The 22,395-nt window shown below is 38.2% G+C and overlaps 1 protein-coding gene and 1 pseudogene across 1 annotated transcript in view; one reads left to right on the top strand and one right to left on the bottom strand.

Annotated features, from left to right (window-relative positions):
- The window catches only part of GRXCR1 (glutaredoxin and cysteine rich domain containing 1), a 122,678-nt gene extending 100,600 nt beyond the window's left edge, over positions 1 to 22,078 (top strand). Inside the window, exons 3-4 of the mRNA XM_077758855.1 lie at positions 10,045 to 10,110; positions 21,838 to 22,078. Of these exons, the coding sequence (XP_077614981.1) occupies positions 10,045 to 10,110; positions 21,838 to 22,017 (246 nt within the window). The 3' untranslated portion in view covers positions 22,018 to 22,078. The remainder of the gene's footprint in view (positions 1 to 10,044; positions 10,111 to 21,837) is intronic.
- On the bottom strand, positions 8,036 to 9,363 carry LOC144227266 (putative tripartite motif-containing protein 61; annotated as a pseudogene).
- Positions 22,079 to 22,395: the final 317 nt, after the last annotated feature.

Raw genomic sequence — 22,395 nt, 5'->3', positions numbered from 1 at the left:
GGTTACTTTCTGTTTTCCCTTCCAGATCCATTCTCTCCCCTTAATGATCTATTTTGAGCCAGAGAAAGGCAAACTTTACAGATGCCACCACACAGATGCCTCCGCCTTCTGACTTCAGTCAGAGAGAGGCTATGGGGGAGATCTGAGTGAGGTGAGATAGAGAGGTATTTACATTCCCAGCTCCCATCACACCGAAGTGCAGTTTGGGCAGTTGCTGAGTTCCCATGGCTACTGTATACAATGGCTTCCTCAAGATTTTTAGACCTGGGGGTAGTTACAACTTCATTGCTGCCCATCCCTTGGTATTTCACCAAGCCTACTGGTTTATTTACTGTTGTCCCCTAAAGTCTTAGGGCATCCAAGTTTCCTGCTGGGATCCTGAAAGATGCATTGGATCATTCTCACAAGCTTAAAAGAAACAATTATTAGACAGCTCATGACTCTTTAGCATTATAATACCTTATAAAAATGGGACATCTGCTTCATTTCATGACCATGAACTCAGTACACTATAGAAAAGCCTTTCCAGTAGCAACTAGGTAGAGGCGATAATGTTACTAAGATCATAATACTAAAGATAAGGTAATTTGTATTGAATTTATAAGGTACAGTGATGGTTCTTCAGTAGCCTGTCTGTGTCTGAACATCCTTGCATCCCATCAGGGATTTAGGCCTATTTAACTAGCGTCTCCCTCCTATTAATGGAATTATAATTGACATTTGGATCAACTATATTTCTCAGTTACCCTCACTGCATGAATCTTCCTCATATATTTTTCTTGCTGAGTGATTAAATTCTGTGTTATCCAAGAAAAGTAATCGACTCAATTTTCTTCAGTAATACTATTCACTAACTGTCCTCAGTTTCTGACTTTCCAGAGAGCCTTGGATGAAAGCTAGTTAAATCTCTCATAGTATTTTAGCAATTCTACAATGTAGCTAGAAAGTCCTCAAATTTCATATCACTTTTCCTTTTTATAAATGCAAAATTGAGACTTTAATCCCAATATTTTACATGACCCTCAACCTTCCTTTTTTACTACATTCTTTTTACTTTATGGTGGCATCATCTGCAAGCAATGTAAAACTTTTGTTGACCTCTATTTTAAAAAGTTATTTATTGGCTCTAGACAGGAAATGTTTGTGGACCGAATATTGTATGTTCAAAATTGATCCTAAATTACAAATTTTCTCAAAGAGTTCAATAATAATAATAACAATAAACTACTACTATTTTTTGAATTTCTAATATGGGTAATACAATGTTCTAGACTCATGTAATCGCTACAACAACATTATAAACATAATTATACCCAATTTAGAAATAAAGAAACTGAGTGTTAATTTACACTATTTGTCCAAGTTAAATTAATATGTAAGTGGGGACACTAGGAGTTAATCTGGAATCTTATTTAGAAAACCTTTGAATGGGGTGCCTGGGTGCCTCCATTGGTTAAGCATCCAACTCTTGATTTTGACTCAGGCCATGATCTCGCGATTCGTGAGTTTGAGCCCCATGTCAGGCTCTGCACTGCCAGCACAGGACCTACTTGAGATTCTTTCTTTCTCTCTGCTCCTGTCCTGCTTGTGTTCTCTTTCTCTCTCTCTCAAAATAAATAAATGAACATTAAAAAAAGAGAAACTCTTTGGTTCTAATAATATACAAATGGGACTATATCAAACCAAAAAGTTTCTATACAGCAAAGGAAATCCTCAACAAAGTGAAAAGGCAGACTATCAAATGAGAGAAAATATTTGCAAATCGTATATCTGATAAAGGATTAATATTCAAACATACAAAGAACTCATACAACTAAATAGCAAAAAGGCAAACAATCCAATTAGAAAATGGGCAGATGATCTGAATACATATTTTTTTTCTAAAGAGGACATATAGCCAACAGATACAAGAGAAGGTGCTCAATATTACTAATTATCAGGGAAGTACAAATAACAACCACAATGATGTATCACTTCACACCTGTTAGAATGGCTGTAATCAAAGGCAAGAAGTAACAAGTGTAAGGGAGTATGTGGGTATAAGGGAACCCTGTGCACTGTTGGTGGGAAAGTAAATTGGTACAGCATGGAGGGTCCTCAAAAATTTAAAATTGAACTACCATATGATCCAGCCCTTTTGCTTCTGGGTATTTTCTAAAGAAAACAAAAGCACTAACTCAAAAAGGTATATGCACCCCTATGTTCACTGCAGCAATATTTTCAATTCACTAGATACAGAAACAACGCTAGTATTTATCAATGGATGAGTGAATAAATAATGATATACGTATATAAAATATATTTTTTTCAGCCAAAAATAAGAATGAAATCTTGTCATTTTTGACAACATGGACAGACCTTGAAGGCATTATGCTAATAAGTGAAGTCAGGTAGACAGAGACAAATACTGTATGATCTTACTTATATGTGGAATCTAAAGGGAAAATAAACCCTGAATTCATAAATACAAAGAACAGATTGGTAGTTGCCAAAGGTGGGGGCACGGGACAGGGAGACAAAACAGGTGAAGGGGGTCAAAAGGTACAAACTTCCAGTTATAAAATAAATAAATACCGGAGGTGTAATGTGTACAGCATTATGACTACAGCTCACAATACTGAACTGTGTATTTGAGAGCTTCTGAGAGTACTCCTTAAAAGTTGTCATCACTAGAAAAAAAGTTGTAGCTATGTGCAGTGATGAACGTTAACTAGACTTATTGTGGGGATCAGTTCGCAATATAAACAAATACTGAATCATTATGTTGTGTACCTTGAACTAGAACATGTTATATGTCAATCATATCTGAATAAAAAAATCTTGGGTGAACTTAATCAGTGCATTCTAAACATCAATTTACTCAGGGAATTTTGTGACATAGTAGACAACAATCTTAAACCTATTAAGTAAAACAGTCTTCTGGCTTCTAGCTCAATCCCCCAGTATTATCTTTTATTTTTAAACCTAGTGACTTGATGTCACTTTTATGTGATTTGATATTAATTTTAAGGGGACCAGAAAAAATAAATTAATAAAAGAACAAGAGAGATGGCCTTCTGCCATAGAAAAGAGAATAATATATTCTATGATCATCTACTTTGATGATATGACTTTTATTATAAAATGATCAGATGGGGGGGGATGGGCATGGAGAGGGACACTTGTGGGGATGAGCACTGAGTGTTATGTGGAAACTAATTTGACAATAAACTATTTGTAAAAAAAAATAAAAAAATAAAAAATAAAATGATCAAGATTGGCCTCCATGAGAAAAGTGTTCTTTGTAACTATGCTGAAAAAAGTGGCTCAACATTAATTACAGAAAACCGAAATCACTGCCTTTGGTAGGCGTTTTTCAACACCCAAAAGTCTGCATTATATAATTAACACAAAACAAGTAAACTAGTTTAGAGTTAATTTTGCAGTTAATTCTTCCTGCCAGGGACACAGGAAAACCATGCTCTTTAGAGTGAGATTTTCTGAGGAGATTTATTGTGGTTTTTTAAGACACTAGAGGGATATCTCTACATCTGTTTTGAACATCTTCCAGGCCTGTTTGGTGTAGGACTCCAGGGTCTCCATGGAGTTGGTTCATGTACTGGAGATGATCCCAAGCCGATTCCTGAAGCAAAGTCTGCCTTTGTCAGCAGGGCTTAGGTGGCCTGTCTCCAGGGTTGATGTAACCTCCCTTTCTGGTGCCCCAGGAAGCCACAAAAACAAACATTTACTGAGCACGTCCTTTGGCAGGTGTCATGCTAGGTGCTGGTTGAGGTCCTTGAACACCAGCCCTGCCATCTGCTCTCCTGATTACACAGCAGAAAAATCCTTTAGTAGCTGGCACCAGACAACCCAGCCTCTGAGCCATCATGAGAGCACAGCCTCCAATGGTTTGCTCTCCACTTCCCGTCCTGTGCCCAGGTAAAGGAAGTGATGGGTAGGGGGAAGCCATCATGCAGTCTCCGTACCCCTCACTCCTGGAAGTGTTTGGCATTCCATCATCAAATCAAATCAGCTTGCAGATTTACCTCCACCAAGGTGCATTTTCATTTATGCCTTTGCTTATCTTTCATTTTTGTTTTTTCTTTTAATGTTTATTGATTTTTTTTCAGAGAAAGACAGAGTGCAAGTGGGGAGGGGCAGAGAGAGAGGGAGACACACAAAAAAATTCAAATTTTATTTTATTAGATCATTATATGGATTCTTTTATTCCAGGCAACTTTCTTTAAGATGAAGTGGTATATGAATTAATGTAAATAAAGATAAAAAATAATATATAACATAGGTGTATGCACACAATATGCACATATGTATATATACATTAGAATTTCTGTTTGGTTTCAGTTTTTAGTTCTTCTGGACCTCTCAGAAATTTCAGGTCAATAGTTTCCAAAATTGGTGTTTTATGTGAAATCTCAGAGACTGGATATCAGTGTGGAGATACATCAGCCTGGAGGCAGCTAAAGCCTGTGTGTGTGATTTTAAGTAATTCTTGAGAAAAAATACTTAAATGTTTGTATTTTTTTCTTCTGGTTTTTGATAATGATGTTTGGAAACCCGTGACCTAGCAACTCTTCACAGAGATCTAGAAGAGTATGGTCAATTCAAGCTGGCTTTTACTAATCTAAAGTTTTCCTCATCTTACTGGTAAAAAAGATCGCTGAACCCAGCCTGGTATTTAGCTATGTTTTCCAGGACACTAATCCAAAGTACTATGCAGAATCTGATAGGCAGGTTCATTGGACATAGATTTTCTTATTTTGAATGAGAGAAAATGGTGGCCACAAAGGATCAGGTACATATTCGGTAACCTTATTGCTCTAATTAATTTCCTTCCTTCATTCTATCTAGGTGCTCAGTTACCTACTATCATTTGTAAAGATAACAATTTAATCATTACCTTATGGAGTTTTCCCTAATCTAATTGATTAGGTTAATCACACCTTTTTATATACACTTTCGCAACATCTTGGACTAACAACTCTTGTAGTATTTATCACTTATATAAGTTTACGTTTATTTGTATGATCTTTTGTTTAACATCTGTCTCCTCCAAAAGATTTTACGTTCTCTCAGGAATAGGGAGCCTTTTTCTTTTGCTTATTGTTTATATCTTAAATACTTAGCACAGTGTCTAACCCATAATGGAGGCTCAAAATCGTGCTGAATGTGGAAATAAATGAATGGACATGAGTATGAGTGAGTATGGTGGCCACTTTTATATATTCATGGATCAGAAATGGTGGGTAAGTGTCTGGTAGCCCTAATCAGCACGGGATGATGTCTTTTCTTAATCTGTTCTTGTTCCTTGGAGGTGTGAGTCTCTTTTTTGGTGATTCATATGAGGAGAGATTATGAAGACTGTCTGATCTCTGTCTGGGAAGTTCGTTATGTGTAAAATAAAGTGACTTGTTCACATGTCACAGCTCACTGCTCAGAATTTTAAGAGGGAAAGAATTTGAGAATAGAGCTAATTTCATGTATTGAAGTTTATAAAGAATTAAGTCCTTTTCTGGAATACACAATGTATTTGAAATAACCGAATAAGGCATGACACTGACATAAGAAAATAACTGCAATGTCCCTTAGCTTCTCTGACACATTCATCCTGTTTGGAGTCATTGCAATGAAGGCTTTCCTTCACTGGACTTCCTTGGGATCCACTTCAACAGTGAATCCCAACCATAGACTGTCCTGTTCCTCAGACTGGGAGTTATTTGTACCATTTTTTTTTTTCACTAATAAATTATATCAGTGAGCAGTCAGCAAGCATGGCACAATGGAAAGAATGTATGTTTTATAGACAGCATGACCCAACTTCAAGATCTGGCCAGGCTTTGTATTGATTAACTAAAAGGTTCTGGGCATGTTTCTTATTCTCTTCAAACTTCAATTTCTTTATTTAAAAAAAACTGAGATAATAGTGCTTACCTTGCACTGATGATTAAAAGAGCCAATGTCTGTAAAGCACCTAGCACATTACTAGTATCTTTAATTTCAGGATTGTATTAATTTTCATAAAAAAATGCATCAGAAGTATATCCATAGTATCTAGGAAGTCTTGGCAAACCAGGCCAAATAATAGAAAGAGTAATTAATTTCTACTTGTGTGGAATTGAACTGAATGGTAGACTTACATTGTAAAAGTTAACAAACTCACATGTGATACTCTTAGCCAAACACCAAACAGAAAAAGATTATTCCCTAAGAATGTCAATACTTAAACAAATAAGCTCTCTTTTTTAGATGCACACGTGTCTTTACAGACCAAGTAATAAGTAGAATGTCTTTGATGCAAAGCTGCAGGGAATGAGACCTTTGCAATAGGTAAATGCAGTGCAGTGCAGGACAGGTTGAGAGCTATCCAAGCCTCAGGATGGGAGGAATCTAATTTTTCCCCGACAATTGCCAGCCAGGCTGAGGTCCATCCTACTGCTGCTGCTGCTGCTGCTAAGGAGCAGAGAGGGCAGCAATTTCCTTGCCCTGCCCTGGAAAATCGTGCACTTTGATTCATCAAGGACAGGGTCAGGTGGAGGTTGGGGACTTGGAACCCGGTGAGGAAGCAGAGGATTTTGACTACGGTTTCTGCTCAGTACTTGGCAAAAGAGCAAAGGGCTCATTCCAAGGAAATGATCTGAGGGCCGGCCAGGTGGAGCTGTGGGTGGATACTGTATTGAGTAGCAGCAGCGGAAAGGGGACCAAGTACTCCGCTCTCAGGTCTCTGTTACAGAGCAGAATTTTCCCCGCCTTTAGCACTTACTACACCACCTGTGCACCAGACCCAGGTGTGTCTTGAACAGAGCACTGACTATCATGCATTTAGGTATATTGCTTAATGTGAGCAAAGCCTGTGTTTCTATTGAAATGTCGAATCAACTCTTGTCATATTGATGGTGCTGGAATTATTTGGCCGAGGCAGGGCAAATTTCGTGTGTTGATGGGTAACGAGAAAGGCCTTTCCTGGCCTATGCACTGGATTCTAAACAACTGACTAAGGAACCCTGACGGCTAAGATAAGAAAAGAGCTGGGAAGCAGATGCCGGATAGCTTCTCTGGTGCCTTCATTTTGCCTGGGGTCATTGTGGTGCATTTTCTTTTATTGTAGAAAAATGAGTCATATATTCTCCTTGCTGCTTTAGTTCGTGGACCAGAGTCCCCAAGGGCTTTTCCCATTTTAGCGAAGCTAACTCTTAAAGGAAATAGAATGCAGCAAAGGTAAAATATTACCAGTTATTGCTATGTTTTAGAACTTAATGTTTTGTTTGGTGCTTTCATCACCTTGGTTCTCACTTTAGGTATATGTCTTCTGTACCCCTGGCCAAACCACCCACAAATTAAAGAATATAACCTGCCTTGTACAGTTACATATATCCTCTCTAGCCCTGTGTATTCATTCATAGTGCTTTTTAATATATCAAGTTGACATTTCTGATGGTGATTAAGATGACATGAGTTTTATAAGATAAACTGAAGTAAAATAAAACCCAGAACTAAAGGCTCCTATTCATCACTATGAAAATTGCCTACCTCATCTTAGAAACCTCCCCTAAGCTTCAAGGTCCAGATCAAATGCTGTCAAGCTTGGAAAGCCTTCTCTACCCTCAATAAGCAGATCCGTTTCCCCCATGTTATAATTTCCTGGCTGCCCTTCTCTGCATCACCCTCTCCTTCTCCCCTCCCCTCCCCCTCCTTCCTCTTCTTCCTCCTCCCCCTCCCTTCTTCCTCCTCTCCTCCTCCTCCTTCTTCTGCTTTTTCTCCTTCTTGCCATATTTCTTTAACTGTCATGCCAAAGTTTCAGGGGACCTTAAGGTTTTATATCTATGATACATAGTTTTAACATCTGTCAGTAATTCCAGTTCTCACCTCATATATCTGCCCTCTATCTCCTTTAATAGATGTTTTAATGTGGAAAGATGCTTTGAAAATGTCAGGTTTTCATTTAGTTTCATTAAAATATCTATTTCTTCATCTTGTAATTGCCAAAGAACAGTCTCTTGCTCATTTTTGAGAAAGAACATAAATTGCTTGAATTCAGACTTTATTTCTTCTTCAGTTCCAATGATTTTCTGGATTGCATAGTTATCCCCTTTTCATCTTGTTCTGCTGTCTTCCTCCATGGTTCAGTGCAATTCTCCAGTCTCTTCCTGAGATGGGGAACAGCCTTCTCTCTGGGTCAGATGTGATCGGTGGAGAAACTACACTGTGGATATAAAACTTTCAGGTCCTCTGACAGAAGAAGGCCAACACTTAATTATGCTTTTCACATACAAGCTTCTCTTCCTTCTTCTTTCTCTTGCTTCTTATCTGTAGTAGCTTAGCAATTTCGAATTGCCCAGCTGGGGATTGCTTGTGAATTTCCATTCTGGAGAGCAATAATGACAAAAGGAACAGAGGAAACTATCATTTAGATCCTTCCAGGACAGACTGATGCAAGAGACACAGAAGCTATGCCCACCCTGGGTCTCTCAAGGAGTCCAGATATATGGAACAGCTAGCCTCTATTTGGAAGTCTGCCAGGGATGTCACACACTCCACTGAGCCATGGACAAAGGCGGTGGATGAGGCAATATGTCCTGTAGTAAAGCCTGGCTCGCTAGCACTCAGGACCCAGTGAGCAATGGCTGTCCCCCCCCACAGACCTTGGAAACTGACCAGCTTTAATTTTCACTGGATTGACATGTTGATGATAACCTGTATAAACCTGTTTATCCCTTTGCCCCTTAGCTCTACAGTCTGTTGCCAAGAATACTCCACAGGCTGCAGTCTATTACATCCTGGAACAGATTAGCTGGGCTGCTGTTCTTCCCACTCAATGATGTAAGGTCAGGCTTAATGACTTTGCTGTTCAAGAAAGTAGCTTTAGGTCCAAGACTAGGAATCTTTCCTGGAACAGATGGCTGAGCCCCTCTCCAGCCGGAGACTGCTGTGGCCCCAGAGCCTGGTTCCAACACCTCTTTTCCATTCTGCGTTGTGGTTTGCTTTGTTGCATGTTTACATAAGAGTCTATAGTGACCTCCTTATGAACTAGGACCTTTTAAATATCTTAAATGAGTTTTTGTTTTCCATTCTGCCCAGCACAAATAGGAACCCAAGAAGTATTTACTATTTCTCCCTGTCTTGTTGATTAATCAAAAATTGATTCAACATCTATTCTGTGCCAACAACTGTTATTCCGTGCCAGGGAGATGTTGTGAACAAGGCACACACAGTCTCTGCCTTTGATCAGAAATAATGTCCTTCCTTCTCTATGACTCCACTTTGGGAAATTGAGCAGGAGAATGTAAGAAAGAGGCTGGAAAGGGAAGGAAAATGGGGTAGTTAGGAGAAACACTGTGAGCTGGTTGGAATGTGAATACATTGCCTCATTCTCGTTTTCATAGTAAAGTTTTAGAAGTTATAAACAATGACTCTGAAGTGAGTTCCCTGCTTGTGTTAAAATTCCCATTCTGCTTCCTTTCGAGATGGCCTTGGAATTGTTATTTAACCTCACCGAGGCTCACTTTGTGCCATTAATAGAGTCTACCACTTCAAATTAGATGATGTTGGGTGCCCAGCTCATAATGTGTGATTAATTAGTGTCAGTGGTTATTAACTGTATTAGTATTATTGGCTGCCACTATCTCTACATGTGTGACTGTAAGAAGGGTCATGTCAACACTGCTGGGAATAGGGTGAGACAGCCGAGGCTGGGAATTTGCTCAGTGGTTTCCTTTCCCAGATGGCAGAGCTGCCTAAAGGCTCTCTGAACAATTCTGAAGGGTGTGCTGGAACCTTCCATATCTGGACATAATCTGACATTTGTGGGCTTCCCAGCTCTCAACTACTGGCAGACTTCCTCTTGCTCCCGCTAAAGCTCACTAAATGAGAGACTATGTGGAGGAAAAAGAAATTTCCTCCTTTCTTTGGCCTCTTGGTTGTAAGTTTACTTACAAGGGAAGAATGGTGTTCAATATCTTGTGGGTTAAGCTCTCCTGGCTAGAACTTTGTTTTCTCCAATACTAACAAAATGGATTTTCTTCCCCCTCCCCCACCCTTTCTTGTTAATAGGGTGCTGAGAAAATTTTGTCAATGAATGAATCAGGAGAACTGCAAGACCTCTTAACCAAAATTGAGGTAATTGTGCTTTTAGCAACTTATTTTTAGTAATCAAAATGTTAAACACATTCTGATTGTAATTGGGTTTTCCTAATTGAATTTTTCTCCCATGTTCTTACAAATATGTAACAGGATACATGTGGCAGTTTTAATTTGATATCACCTGCCTTTAGGTTTGCTCTAGCTAGAGTCACTTTAGTGTTAGCTTCTCCCCACCTCATCGTATTAGATGAGAATTCCAGTCAGCTTTATTAGAGCCTAATTCTCTGTAATAGAGATGTTGATGAGGTGTTTCAGAAGCAGGCACTTGTCTTGAAGCACATTTACAATTTTTCATTTAAATTATCTTTCCCATGGACCAGCTTATCATTTCTAAAGATTACAGAAAAATTATTTCTCCAAAAATGCACACTTTCATTTTGTTCTAATACTTATAATTATGGCATCAGAGAAATGCTTGTTCAAATATGTAACATATCAAATCAATATGGAACCAGGAAGTCCTCTGCTAAACTATATTATCAGCCTGTTTCTCTCCATACGTAGGGAAGTCATATATTTTCTGGCCCAAACTGGGACACTTTGAGAGTGAAAAGGGTGCATTAATAATTGTTCTGGGACAGCAAATATGAACCAGGACATTCCCAGGTGAATTAGGCAATATGGTCACCCAGTATCTCTAAGCCCCGCCAGCTCTGCTTGGCCTAGTCTCCTTCACTGACCTCATCTCTGATTCTCTACCACTTTTTGTACTTTAGTTGAAAGAGACAACTATCTGTGTCTTCTTCCTACCATTCTGTTGTGCAAGCTGTCTTGTCTGCCTAGAATGCTCTTATTCCAATTCGTTTACTCTCACCATCTTCAGGGCTGGTCTATAGTGTCCTTTCTTCCCCAGATCATTCCTGGTCTCTCTCACCTTAGACTTTTATAACCTCTTTTTGTTGGGTGCTTATCAAAATCTTTTGACTTTTATATTACTTCTTTTTGGGTATTTGACTGATGTCCCAAATGAACTATGTGCTCCTTGGTTTTAGGAATCATATTTTATTTGTATTATGATTTCCCACAGGACAAACACAATGAAAGCATGGGCTACCTAGTCTGAAACTTCTCTCAGCTTGAAAATCTATGGATGGATTTATTTTCTTTCCTTTTATCCCTATACTTGACTCCAACTCCATGAAACCATTAATTTAGGCTAATGCATATCTTTTATTTAAATGATTTAACTTGGTTATTGTGTATTATTATTTTCTGTGTACATTTTTAATTTATGTAATGCTGTTAGGTAATATACCTAATTTTGTTGCAAATTATTTTCACTAAGCACTATGTTTTTAAGGACCATCTGTGTTGCTATATGAACATTTAATACATTTCTTCTCACTACTCCATGATGAAAATACTTTATATCTGTCCAAAGTAGCAGCCACGGGCTGTATGTGGCTATTGAGTACTTATAGCCACTGTTATAACAAGTAATATGGCTAGTGTGACTGAGAAACTGAAATTTTAATTTTATTTCATTTTACTTGATTTAAAATTAAATTTAAATAGCCAGATGCAGCTAGTGGCTCCTGTTTTGGACAATGTAGCTCTGTGGCGCCTACCCACTATTTTTTATCTACCTGCTTTTCCATTGATGGATACCAGATGTCGTTCAATACCCTCCCCAAACACTGTTGCCAGGAACAACCTTGAACATGTTCCTTATGGATTTCTCTGGGAAAAGAAATTGCTTAAGCATACACTTAATTTTCCAAGTAAATGGCTCTCTGGAATGGTTGCACCTTTCACATACTCCCTGTTACAGGGAAAGATGTTTTGTGTGTTCCCACATTCTCCTTCCTCCCCATTCTTGACAATATTTTATACCGTTCTCTAATTTTTGCTAGGGTAGTAGGGTAAAGATATATTGCCTTATTGTTTTAATTTACATTTTTTTGATTACCACTGAGTTTGAGTATCTCATTGTATGCTTGTTAAATTTTAAATTTCTTGGGGCACCTGGATGGCTCAGTCAGTTAAGTATCCAACTTGGGCTCAGGTCATGATCTCCAAATTCATGAGTTGGGGCCCCGTGTTGGGCTCCATGTTGACAGCTTAGACCCTGGGGTCTGCTTCTGATTCTGTCTCTGCCCCTCCCGGCCCCTTCCCCCCACTCCCTGCACTCTGTCTCTCTCTCTCTCTCAAACGTTAAAAAAAAATTAATCTCTTGTGTAAATCATATAGTCTTACACCTTCCCTGTAAAAATCTTAGAATTGTCTTTTTTTTGGTTGATTTTCAGAAGATCCTTCTATATTCTAAATATTATTTGTTGTTTGTTTTAGTCATTGTCAATATTTCCTTTCCTTTTTTCAGTTTCTTTAATGATGTCCTTCACCCAACAGAAATCTTATGATATAATCAAACTGATCATTTTTCCTCATGATGAAGTACTCTTTCATCCTAAGGTCACATAGATATTTTCTTACATTTCCTTCTATTAACTTTATAATTTTTCACATCTAGGTCTTTAATTCATATGGAATGTACTTGCATTTTCTTACCTATGATGAGATAGCTTCCCCAAATCACCTACTAAATAATCTACTATTTTGTTTATTGCTTTGTTGTGCAAATTTTACATCATAGTAAATCCCCATATATGCATAGGTCTTGGTTTAAGCTGTCTACTGAGTTCCATTGTCGGTCATACTGTAGCAATATCAGCCTGTTTTTATTTCTGTGGTTTAACAGAATTCTTTAGAGTCATATAGGGTAAATCTCTCTCATTACTCTTTTTAAATATTGATGATTGGCTTAGCTATTCATGGACTTTTATTCTTTGAGTCTATAATCAGTTAATTCTGCAACTTGGTTAATACCAATAACCTCTCTCTCAGCTCAAAGAATTCTTAAAAGAAGATTTTATTCCCTTCATTAAACCTGTCTCCACTCTACAATGACGTAAATAAGATGCAAATATTTAAGACTATTCTTAATGTTGAAAAGAATTGTATGATACTGCTTCTGCTGTTGTAGGAGTCGTAAGGTATTATAACTCTGTTGGACTGCTTTTCCCATGTAACAAAACTGGTAGAGAAATTGCAGCCATCCCAAAAAAACCCTACACTTGCCTGTGAGAAAAGCTAGGGCTTAAGGCACACTAGCCTAGGTAAAGATATTGACCCTCAAGAGAGGCAGTTGGAAAAGTGGATAAAGGATGCAAAATTCTGGTTTAAACCCATCCCATTCTTCAAGTTGATTTTTGGTGGTAGAGTAGGAGTTAAATATTCATGAGGTTGGAAATATTGGAGTTTTTACTATGTAGCAAGTAATATTCTTGATGTTCTGTATGTATTAAGTTATTGAAACCTCACAACTCTGCAGGTTGGTTTCTATTATTATCATCCTCATTTTACTAACAAAGAAATGGAGGCATAGAGATTAAATTACTGGCTGAAAACCTTACAGACAGTGTTTGATTCATGATTATAATCATAACTCAAAAGCCCATGGTCTTAAGCATGAATCTATGCTGCCATGACTCTCAAATTAAGTGGCATGTAGTTGTCTGGGAAATATGACTATATGTGTGGTAGGACCCAAAGCTCAAGTGAGAAGTATGAGTATGAGGTCCAGGGAACAGACTAGATTTTAACCCTGGGCTCTGAAACTAGAGGGGAGGCCATCGTGGAAGATGGGTAAATTGGTGATAACTTCAGAGAAACCAGACAGATCTTGCCAAGTTCTAGTTTGCTATTACTTTATGCTACATGGTAGATGATGACTATCCTGGTTCTCATAATTCAGGTCCCAGTTTTCAACAGTTATTGCAAATGATGGTGAGGAAAGAGACATAGCAGTTATGGTTGGGCCATTAGAAATGGAGTCAACAAATAATTTAAAATTTCCCGGTCGAAGAATCGTAGCATATATCTAGCCCAAGTGAAAATTGCTCTGGGAAGTCAAGTGGGCCTGATTCTTTGATGAAGATTGTCAGTGGACTTAAATATGAGGAGCTGGCTAAAAGCCAGCAGAAGCAAGTGAAATATAACAATAGGTCGTGTGGATACTTAGATTCAATGGAGGTAGGGGCACCAGTGGGGATTCTGTTCCTGAGACGGAATTTGCAGGGGATCCTCCCTAATACAGTGTGAGTTCCATGTGGACACAAGATCCTTGTCTCTTTTGTTCTATTCTGTACCTTCGGTGCCTAGAATAGGGGTTGGCAAATAACAGACAATAAATATTTGTTAAATGAAAAGATGAATGAATCTCTTTCATCCAAGGCTTCTTTTTTGAAAAAGCAAACCAGTTCGCTGATGAAAAAGAAGAGAATGATAATTATTTTATGTAGGATAATGCTTGAGTGAAAAGGATGAAATGAAAACACCATTTGAATAAAATTCATTCATTCATTCATTCATTCATTATTTATATTAATACACAAGCTGGAGATTAGAAGCGAAGAAGTGTCTACAGTTCCCGCAAAACAATAACCATGATGGATAGCTGATCTTGCTGGTGTGCACCCAGAGAAAGCCCGGGGAGCCTTGAGATGTATTAGCAAGCACCTGTTTATGGCAGATACTGAATTAAAGATTGCAGATGGTAGAGAAGCTCCATGTAAGCTCTTGCCTTGCTATTTTTTCTAAAGTTATGAACAAACATTCTTGTCATTTCTAATGAGATTGCTGACATATGTCTGTTTCCTGTACTTTTTTCTTGTAAAATCTGACTCTCCCTGAGGGCTGGTGACTATTTATTTATTGTTCGTGAAGAGCAGAAGTAAGATTTTCAGCTACACATGAGGATGCTAGAAATGGCACTGGCTATTTTTACAGGGCAGTGGTGCTATCAGACACTGTCTTAACCCTCCCTGGAGAAGCGTAGTTCTGGATGGTGGCCCCTCCCAGTGTGTGTGTGTGTGTGGGGGGGTGGCCATGGCATATTAATAGACGTAGCAGCAAAGCACCACCTACTCACTTGGGAAATCAGGCCGTGTACTCTGTCTGCCTCTCTCTGAAATCTGAACATCTTTTTAAGTAGGCTATGGCAGTCCATCATGCTGGGTTCAGGAAATCAGACTCATATATTTAGGCTTAGGCACTTAAGATTATAGGCTATACATTTCCTCTGTGTCAGCAGTTTTGTTCAGTGACTTCTTTCTCAAGTCTGCAAATTGAGGATGCTGAAAACTCTGATTATCAGGAAAGATTGTGTTTATTAGCAGCTTGGTCAGACAGAGGTGTTCAGCAGGCACTTTAACAAGCATTTGGTGAATTAAATTGTTGAATATAGTTTAAAACAAAATACATAGACAGAGGTAAATTGTCCAGAGATGATTATAATTCCAAGTGTGCCCTCTTTAACAATTTGTTTTGTGGATAAATTTGCTTCATAGACAATCTGGATGATGAGGTTTATGGTTACAGGAACTCAGATAAATTACTTCCTCTTTAGTGGAATACTTAAGAGACTTTCAAGTTCTACTAGAATAGAAATACATAATCTGAGGTTGAAAATAGTAAGTGCATCCGTTTCCTAATCTCCAGGAAGATTGTGAAAGCCCTTGACATTAGCATCCTGTTTCTATATTAGATAATAGGAAAATCTCTTTATATTTCTGAATTTGAGTTTGTGCTACAAAGAAAATCCATTTGCCAATCATTCACGAGCTCCACCCTTTCATCTTCATCCCGTTGCTCATTTGTGAGAGACTGGAGTTGTGTGCTTTAATTCTGATGACTATGGCATGGCATGGACCCATTCAAAGACTTAAGGGTAGGGCTGAGAGCTACTATGAATTGAACAGGGATGTGTCTGGCTCACTGTCTTTGTGGAATGAATGAATAAATGGAAGTGTCTCACCTCCTGAGTATTTTTTAAAAGTCTCTCACCAAGTATATGAGAACAGAAAGAGGTAAAAAGAAAGGATGATTTCTCGCTCCTTTTTTTCTTGAATTCCACCCCAAAGGGACTTGCCTCTACCCGAACCACTATTCAAAGGAGGGCCATTCTGTGGACCCAGTGCTCCGTGTGCTGCTCTCACCCAGGTCAGCATGGTTTCTTACTTTGCTGGGCAACAGGGAACTAAAGAACCAATTGCTTGAAGTTCAGTGTTTCTGCAGTAAACCTCTTCACTGAAAGTGGAAGTCGAAGTCTGTTTGTTGCTATTAATAATGACTGTTGTTAACCTCAGTTCCTTCTTCCTCCTTCCTAGAATGTTGTCCACATTTAGGGCAATTTTCTAGCTCCTTTTACACCTGTACTGAGGGCACAACCATCTACTTACCTGCCTCTAATACATCTAACACAAGCCAGTTTTTTCTCATTGTTGGAACTCTTTAAATTGGAACCACAGTCTAACAAAAGTACAACATAGTAACAAAAGTGCTCTCTGAAGGAGACAGAGAAGGATGACTGAATTATTTATTCTTATTAGAAGAACAAATGGAGTAGATTGTACCGGATGGTGTCACAGGAATGAGATACCTGGAGGCTAATGGAGCAGTGAGAGCTCAGCACCACTCAGAGCCACCCTCCCCCGCTTCTGCCTTGGTTGTAGTTTTTGAGGATTCCATGTAATAACTTATTTGAGAAAAATATGGATATAAATAAAGGTTAAAAACTGATAGTAAAGAGGAAAGACCATGAGATTTGCTCCTTTTTAAAAAGCTTTTATTTCAATTCCAGTTAGCATACAGTGTAGTGTAAGTTTCAGGTGTACCAACATGCCCATACAACACCTGGTGCTCATCATGTGCCCTCCTTAATCTCCATCACCTATTTCACCCATCCCATCACCACCTCCTCTCTGGTAACCATCAGTTTTTTCTCTATAATTAAGAGTCTATTTCTTGGTTTGCCTCCCTCTCTCTTTTTTTTCCCTTTTGCTCAATTGTTTTATTACTTAAATTCCACATACGAGTGAAATCATGTATTTTTCTTTCTCTAACTTATTTCATTTAGCATAATACCCTCTAGTTCAAGTCACGTCATTGCAAATGACAAGATTTCATCCTTTTGATGGCTGAGTAATATTCCATTGTCTGTATATATATATATATATATATAGTGTATATATATGTATATGTGTATATATAAGCAGTGTATATATGTATATGTATGTATATATATATAATCACATCTTCTTTATCCATTCATCAGTTGAGGGACACTTGGGCTGTTTCTATAGTTTGATTATTGTAGATAATGCTGCTATAAACACTGGGGTGACATGTTCCTTTGAATTAGTATTTTTGTTTTCTTTGGGTAAATATCTATTAGGTGGGAATGCAAACTCTTGCAGCCACTCTGGAAAACAGTATGGAGGTTCCTCAAAAACTTAAAAACAGAACTACCCTATGATCCAACAATTGCACTACTAGGTATTTACCCAAAAGGATTTGCTCCTGAAGAATGTTCTTCAATTTCCATTTTTCTAGTTGCCCTGTGACCTAACCATTTCTTGTACTCATTAAGAGTTTTTGTTTCTTCGTTTATGAAATCTTTACCATACCAGGTAGGTGTGAGAATTAAGTATAGACTCTACATAATATGCATGCCATTCTTTTCCTCTCCTAAGTTTATGGCTGAAGAAGCTAATTTTAACTGAGAATGGAAATGCCTTCAGAATCTTGCTGGCCCTGTGCTCCAAGACATCAGAATTCATATGTAAATTGAAGTGCATTAATTCTCCCTTTCTTACAGTGCCAAGACCTTAAACCAGAAGACTATATATATACATTGTTCAAATAAGATGACTATAAGAATGATAGATGATGGTTGTGTCACGTGACCACAATCAATTTAACTTGGGGCGGCAGCTAATAAAAATCACTTCAAATAAGGATGTATTAATGGAATAATGGCTAATAATGACTAACCTTATTAAGTGGCTACAGTGTATCAGGCAAGATCCCATTCATTTTGTGTGAATAACTCATCAAATCCTCTCAGTGACCCTTTAAGTTATAAAGAGATCTCATAATAATAGCATTGTGTGCATTCTGACATTATTTTAGAATGGCCTTGGTCTATTTGTGAGTCCCTTCAAAAATGACAATATAGGGGCACCTGGGTGGCTCAGTCGGCTAAGCATCCGACTTCGGCTCAGGTCATGATCTCACGGTTCGTGGGTTCAAGCCCAGCTCTGTGGGTTCACCGGGCTCTGTGCTGACAGCTCAGAGCCTGGAGCCTGTTTCGGATTCTGTGTCTCCCTCTCTCTCTGACCCTCCCCTGTTCACGCTGTCTCTCTCTCTCAGAAATAAATAAAAACACTTAAAAATGACAATATAGCTTTTAGTACTTATATATTAATTTTATAATAGGAAATTTACTTGCTCTGACTTCTGGATAAACTGTTACAAAACAGCAGACTCATGGCACTAGTGGATTTAACATTTGGTATTTTGGCCCTTTGAAAATAATCTTTATAAGTCATATTGCAGGTGCATGATGTAAAATAATTTTTAGTTGTGTTGAGTTACCATTTGGAGGAAATGACATGGTTAGTGAATGAGCCTAGGAAGCTGCCTAGAATTCACATTTATTCCAGCTTTGTTCTTTGCTTGTTATCGCCAATGTATTTTGTGGAAAAAACATATATATTTAAGAATTTGGCCGTTCACAAATGTCTTGGTTCATAGAAAGGACTGATATTCAGCCAATGGGCACTGGTGAAGCTATACTGATTACTGAAAATATTGAAACATGTTTATACCAGTTAAGATGTTGAAATCATTTATACTGGTTGGCAAACAGCTGCTTTCCCAGGATAGCCGAGCAGCTCATCTCTTCCCTGTCAGCAACTTCCTTATGACGGATGCCATACTAAATACGGACTGCCCACTTAGTATAAACCGCAGATAAGTGAGAAATAATTGTTAGTTTTTGTATGTCTCATGCAATGTTTGGGACATATCTATAGAAAAATTTATTTGTAGTCTCTCTGAAATTCAAATTAACCAAGCATCTTGGAGGTTTTTGGGTTTTGTTATTTATTTATTTATTTTAATTTTTAAATTTTGTTATAGTTTATTGTTAAGTTGGTTTCCGTATAACACCCAATGCTCATCCCAACAAGTGCCCTCCTCCATGCCCGTCCCCCATTTTCCTCTCACCCCCACCCCCATCAGCCCTCAGTTTGTTCTCGGTATTTAAGAGTCTCTATGGTTTGCCTCCCTCCCTCTCCTTAATTATTTTTTCCCCTTCCCCTCCCCTATGGTCCTATGTTAAGTTTCTCCTGTTCCACATATGAGTGAAAACATGGCATCTCGTATTTTTAATTGCAATATTTGACAACACTATTCCACTTGAAATCCAGATCTAGTTATAATCTAACACTAATTGGTGAAGTCCCAGAGTCAGGGGCCTTAAAGGCCTTTTCTCTAGGACCTACACCAGCCCAACATCTGTTCTAGTAGTAGATGATCTTGCTATACAAGTCACTATATATGTGTATATATATATAATATTTTTTTTTGAGAGAGGGAGCACCTGTGTATATAAACCAGGGAGGGCAGAGAGAGGAGCAGAGAGAGAATCTTAAGCAGGCTTTATACCCAGCATGGAGCCTGACACAAGGTTTGATCTCACAACCATGAGAGCATGACCTGTGCCAAAATCAAGAGTGGGATGCTTAAGCAACTGAGCCACCCAGGTGCCCTACAAGTCATTATGTATTTTTAATACACATTCTGGCACAGCTCTTGTGAATGTCAAGAATCTATCTACTTTATTTTATTGTTTTTAAGATTAGATAAGAACACCATTATTTACTAATTATATTATAATTTGCTCTTATTGTATTATTTTTTTTTATAGTTTTCTTTTAAACTGTCCTCTTTTTCCATCACTGGGTTTGGTTTTACTCATTTTTTTTTCTAAAGACACTTTAAAAACATTTTGATATTATATAAAATTGTAAATTCACTATACCATGTTTTGGTCAATACTTGCACAGAGAAATGATAAAAGCCCACTTACAAAGTAACTAAATTGCTACACACACTCAATCTAACTCTTTGGAAGAGTTTTGAATCTGTAATTTTTTAAAAACTTTCTTAATGTTTTATTTATTTCTGACAGAGAGAGAGAGAGAGAGACAGCATAAACAGGGGAGGGTCAGAGAGTGAGGGAGATACAGAATCTGAAACAGGCTCCAGGCTCTGAGCTAGCTGTCAGCACAGAGCCCGACGCGAGGCTTGAACCCATGAACTGTGAGATCATGACCTGAGCTGAAGTCGGATGCTTAGCCGACTGAGCCACCCAGGCACCCCTTGAATCTATAATCTTGATAAAGCTCCTCGTTTGTGTCATTCAGTTGGCCAGCCACTACTTTCCATCAAAGTAATTCTGTGCCACTAAAAATGAGGTATTACATGGATTTTGCTATCTGGACATAATAGCTAAGTCAAAGTGTAATTGTGAGTGAACTTAGCTATATACAAAAGTGCATATCTGAAAAGTGGTCTGGGAACATAAATTTTGAGGCAATCGTGTCCTTAATGTTTATTTCCCAGAGTACATCCCATAAGGTACTAATTGTGAGAGAATTATGTTGTTTCCTGAAAAAAGGGTTATCATAGCTGTAAGTACTGGGGAAAATTATGGGTTAAACCCAGTTAATCAGGTTTCTTTTCATTTGACTGCTTTGGAGACTCTGGTACGTGCAGTTGTGAAACCCCAGAGAACAGCCATGCCTATGTGTATGTAAAATATGTTTGAGTGTGCTTCTGCGTGTGTGCGTATCAGTTCACTTACCTCAGTCTTATTTTAGCAGTTATTTTCTTTGCAAAGCCAAGCTTTCAAACATTGCTGCAAACTCGTATTTCGCAAGTCAGAAGCTTGGTATTAATTCACTTTTCGCTTTGTCTTCATTCTGTAATGGCTCCTAATCTCCCCACCGCTGATGGGTACCACTAGTGGACTCCAGCAGAGGATATGTGCTCAAAGAAAGAAATAGAAACGTGTGTGAATAATTTTCAAAATATTATCTCCAATACACTGCCTGGTTACTTTCATTCTAGCAGGAGGGTATTTTATCTTTACTTGAGGGAGAAAAGCCATTGTGGGAAGTTTTATGGACTTGGATATATGTCTTAAGATTTCTATGCCTATTTCCTTAAATCTAAAATGAGAATAAAAGTGCCCAAATGTCTGCTTTACAGTAGAAGGTGTCTGTCTGTGTAAAGGATGGGATGAGGGAAGAGTCTATACAATTTTGCATTTGAAAGTGCTTAAAAAAACAAAGCATTATTCAAATGTGCAATGTAACAATAAATCTTCAGGTGATAGTGGCTCTTCCACATTCAGCTTTTAGTGTGTTGATTTTCCAGACTCACTCTCAGTGATACTATTCTGTAAACAATGATATTAAACTGTTAAGAGGTACTCAAAGGAAAGTTACAGTACTTCCCTCTAATGAAAATAACCATTTCCTGAATTATTTGGTTTGTAAACATGTGTTTTCATATGATAGATTTCCTGAGATACGGACCCTTTACCCTAAAACGTAGCGGTCTTCACAAAACAAAGTTGTGCTATTGATGGCCATCGATGGGGTAATAAAGAAAACTTCAGCTAGCTTTTCCCCTGGGTCTAATGTGCATACGTGGTAGGTGATTTCAAGTCCACAACCATATGAAGTCACTATTGTTTTGCGACCCTCACAACTCAGGAAGACAGGCAGGCTGGTCGAGTTGTTCATGCTAATGCCTTTTCTGTCTTCTCTTGTCCCCTGCCGCCCTCTACAGAGAGTGCAGCATCCACAGGAGTGTCCTTCCTGTGGAGGCTTTGGCTTTCTTCCATGCTCCGTGTGCCACGGGAGCAAGATGTCAGTGTTTCGAAACTGCTTTACAGACTCTTTCAAAGCTTTGAAGTGCACTGCTTGCAACGAGAATGGCCTTCAGCGCTGTAAGAGCTGTGCTGGCTAGCCGGAGCCCTCCCCCCGGGGGAACCTCCTTCTACTAACTGAAGTCAATCATATGGTTTATACGTGGGTTTTTTTTTTAACTGTCATGTTTATGAACTAATCAATAAACTTTGTTTATTATAATTGCCTTTGTTTTGAATTTTTGCTGTGGCCATTTTCATTGACTTATTAAATAAACGTTTGTTTAACAACCATGTGCCATGCCCTTTGCTAGATCCCGGTTTCTAATTGAAATTAATGGACTGCCCAGTACTATTTCAGGAAATCTACACTCTGATTTGTTAAATGTGTTTGAGTTTCTAAGGAAAAGACAAAATATATCTAATGATGTCTATTGCAATGTCACCCTCTTGTCTAAAATGAGTTACTCAAACTCCCT

This window comes from Crocuta crocuta, unplaced genomic scaffold (genome assembly GCF_008692635.1).
Source record: "Crocuta crocuta isolate KB4526 unplaced genomic scaffold, BGI_CrCroc_1.0 scaffold223, whole genome shotgun sequence".
Taxonomy (NCBI): Eukaryota; Metazoa; Chordata; class Mammalia; order Carnivora; family Hyaenidae; genus Crocuta; species Crocuta crocuta.
The sequence above is the reverse complement of the archived record's forward strand: the minus strand, read 5'-3'. Positions and strand labels throughout refer to the sequence as shown.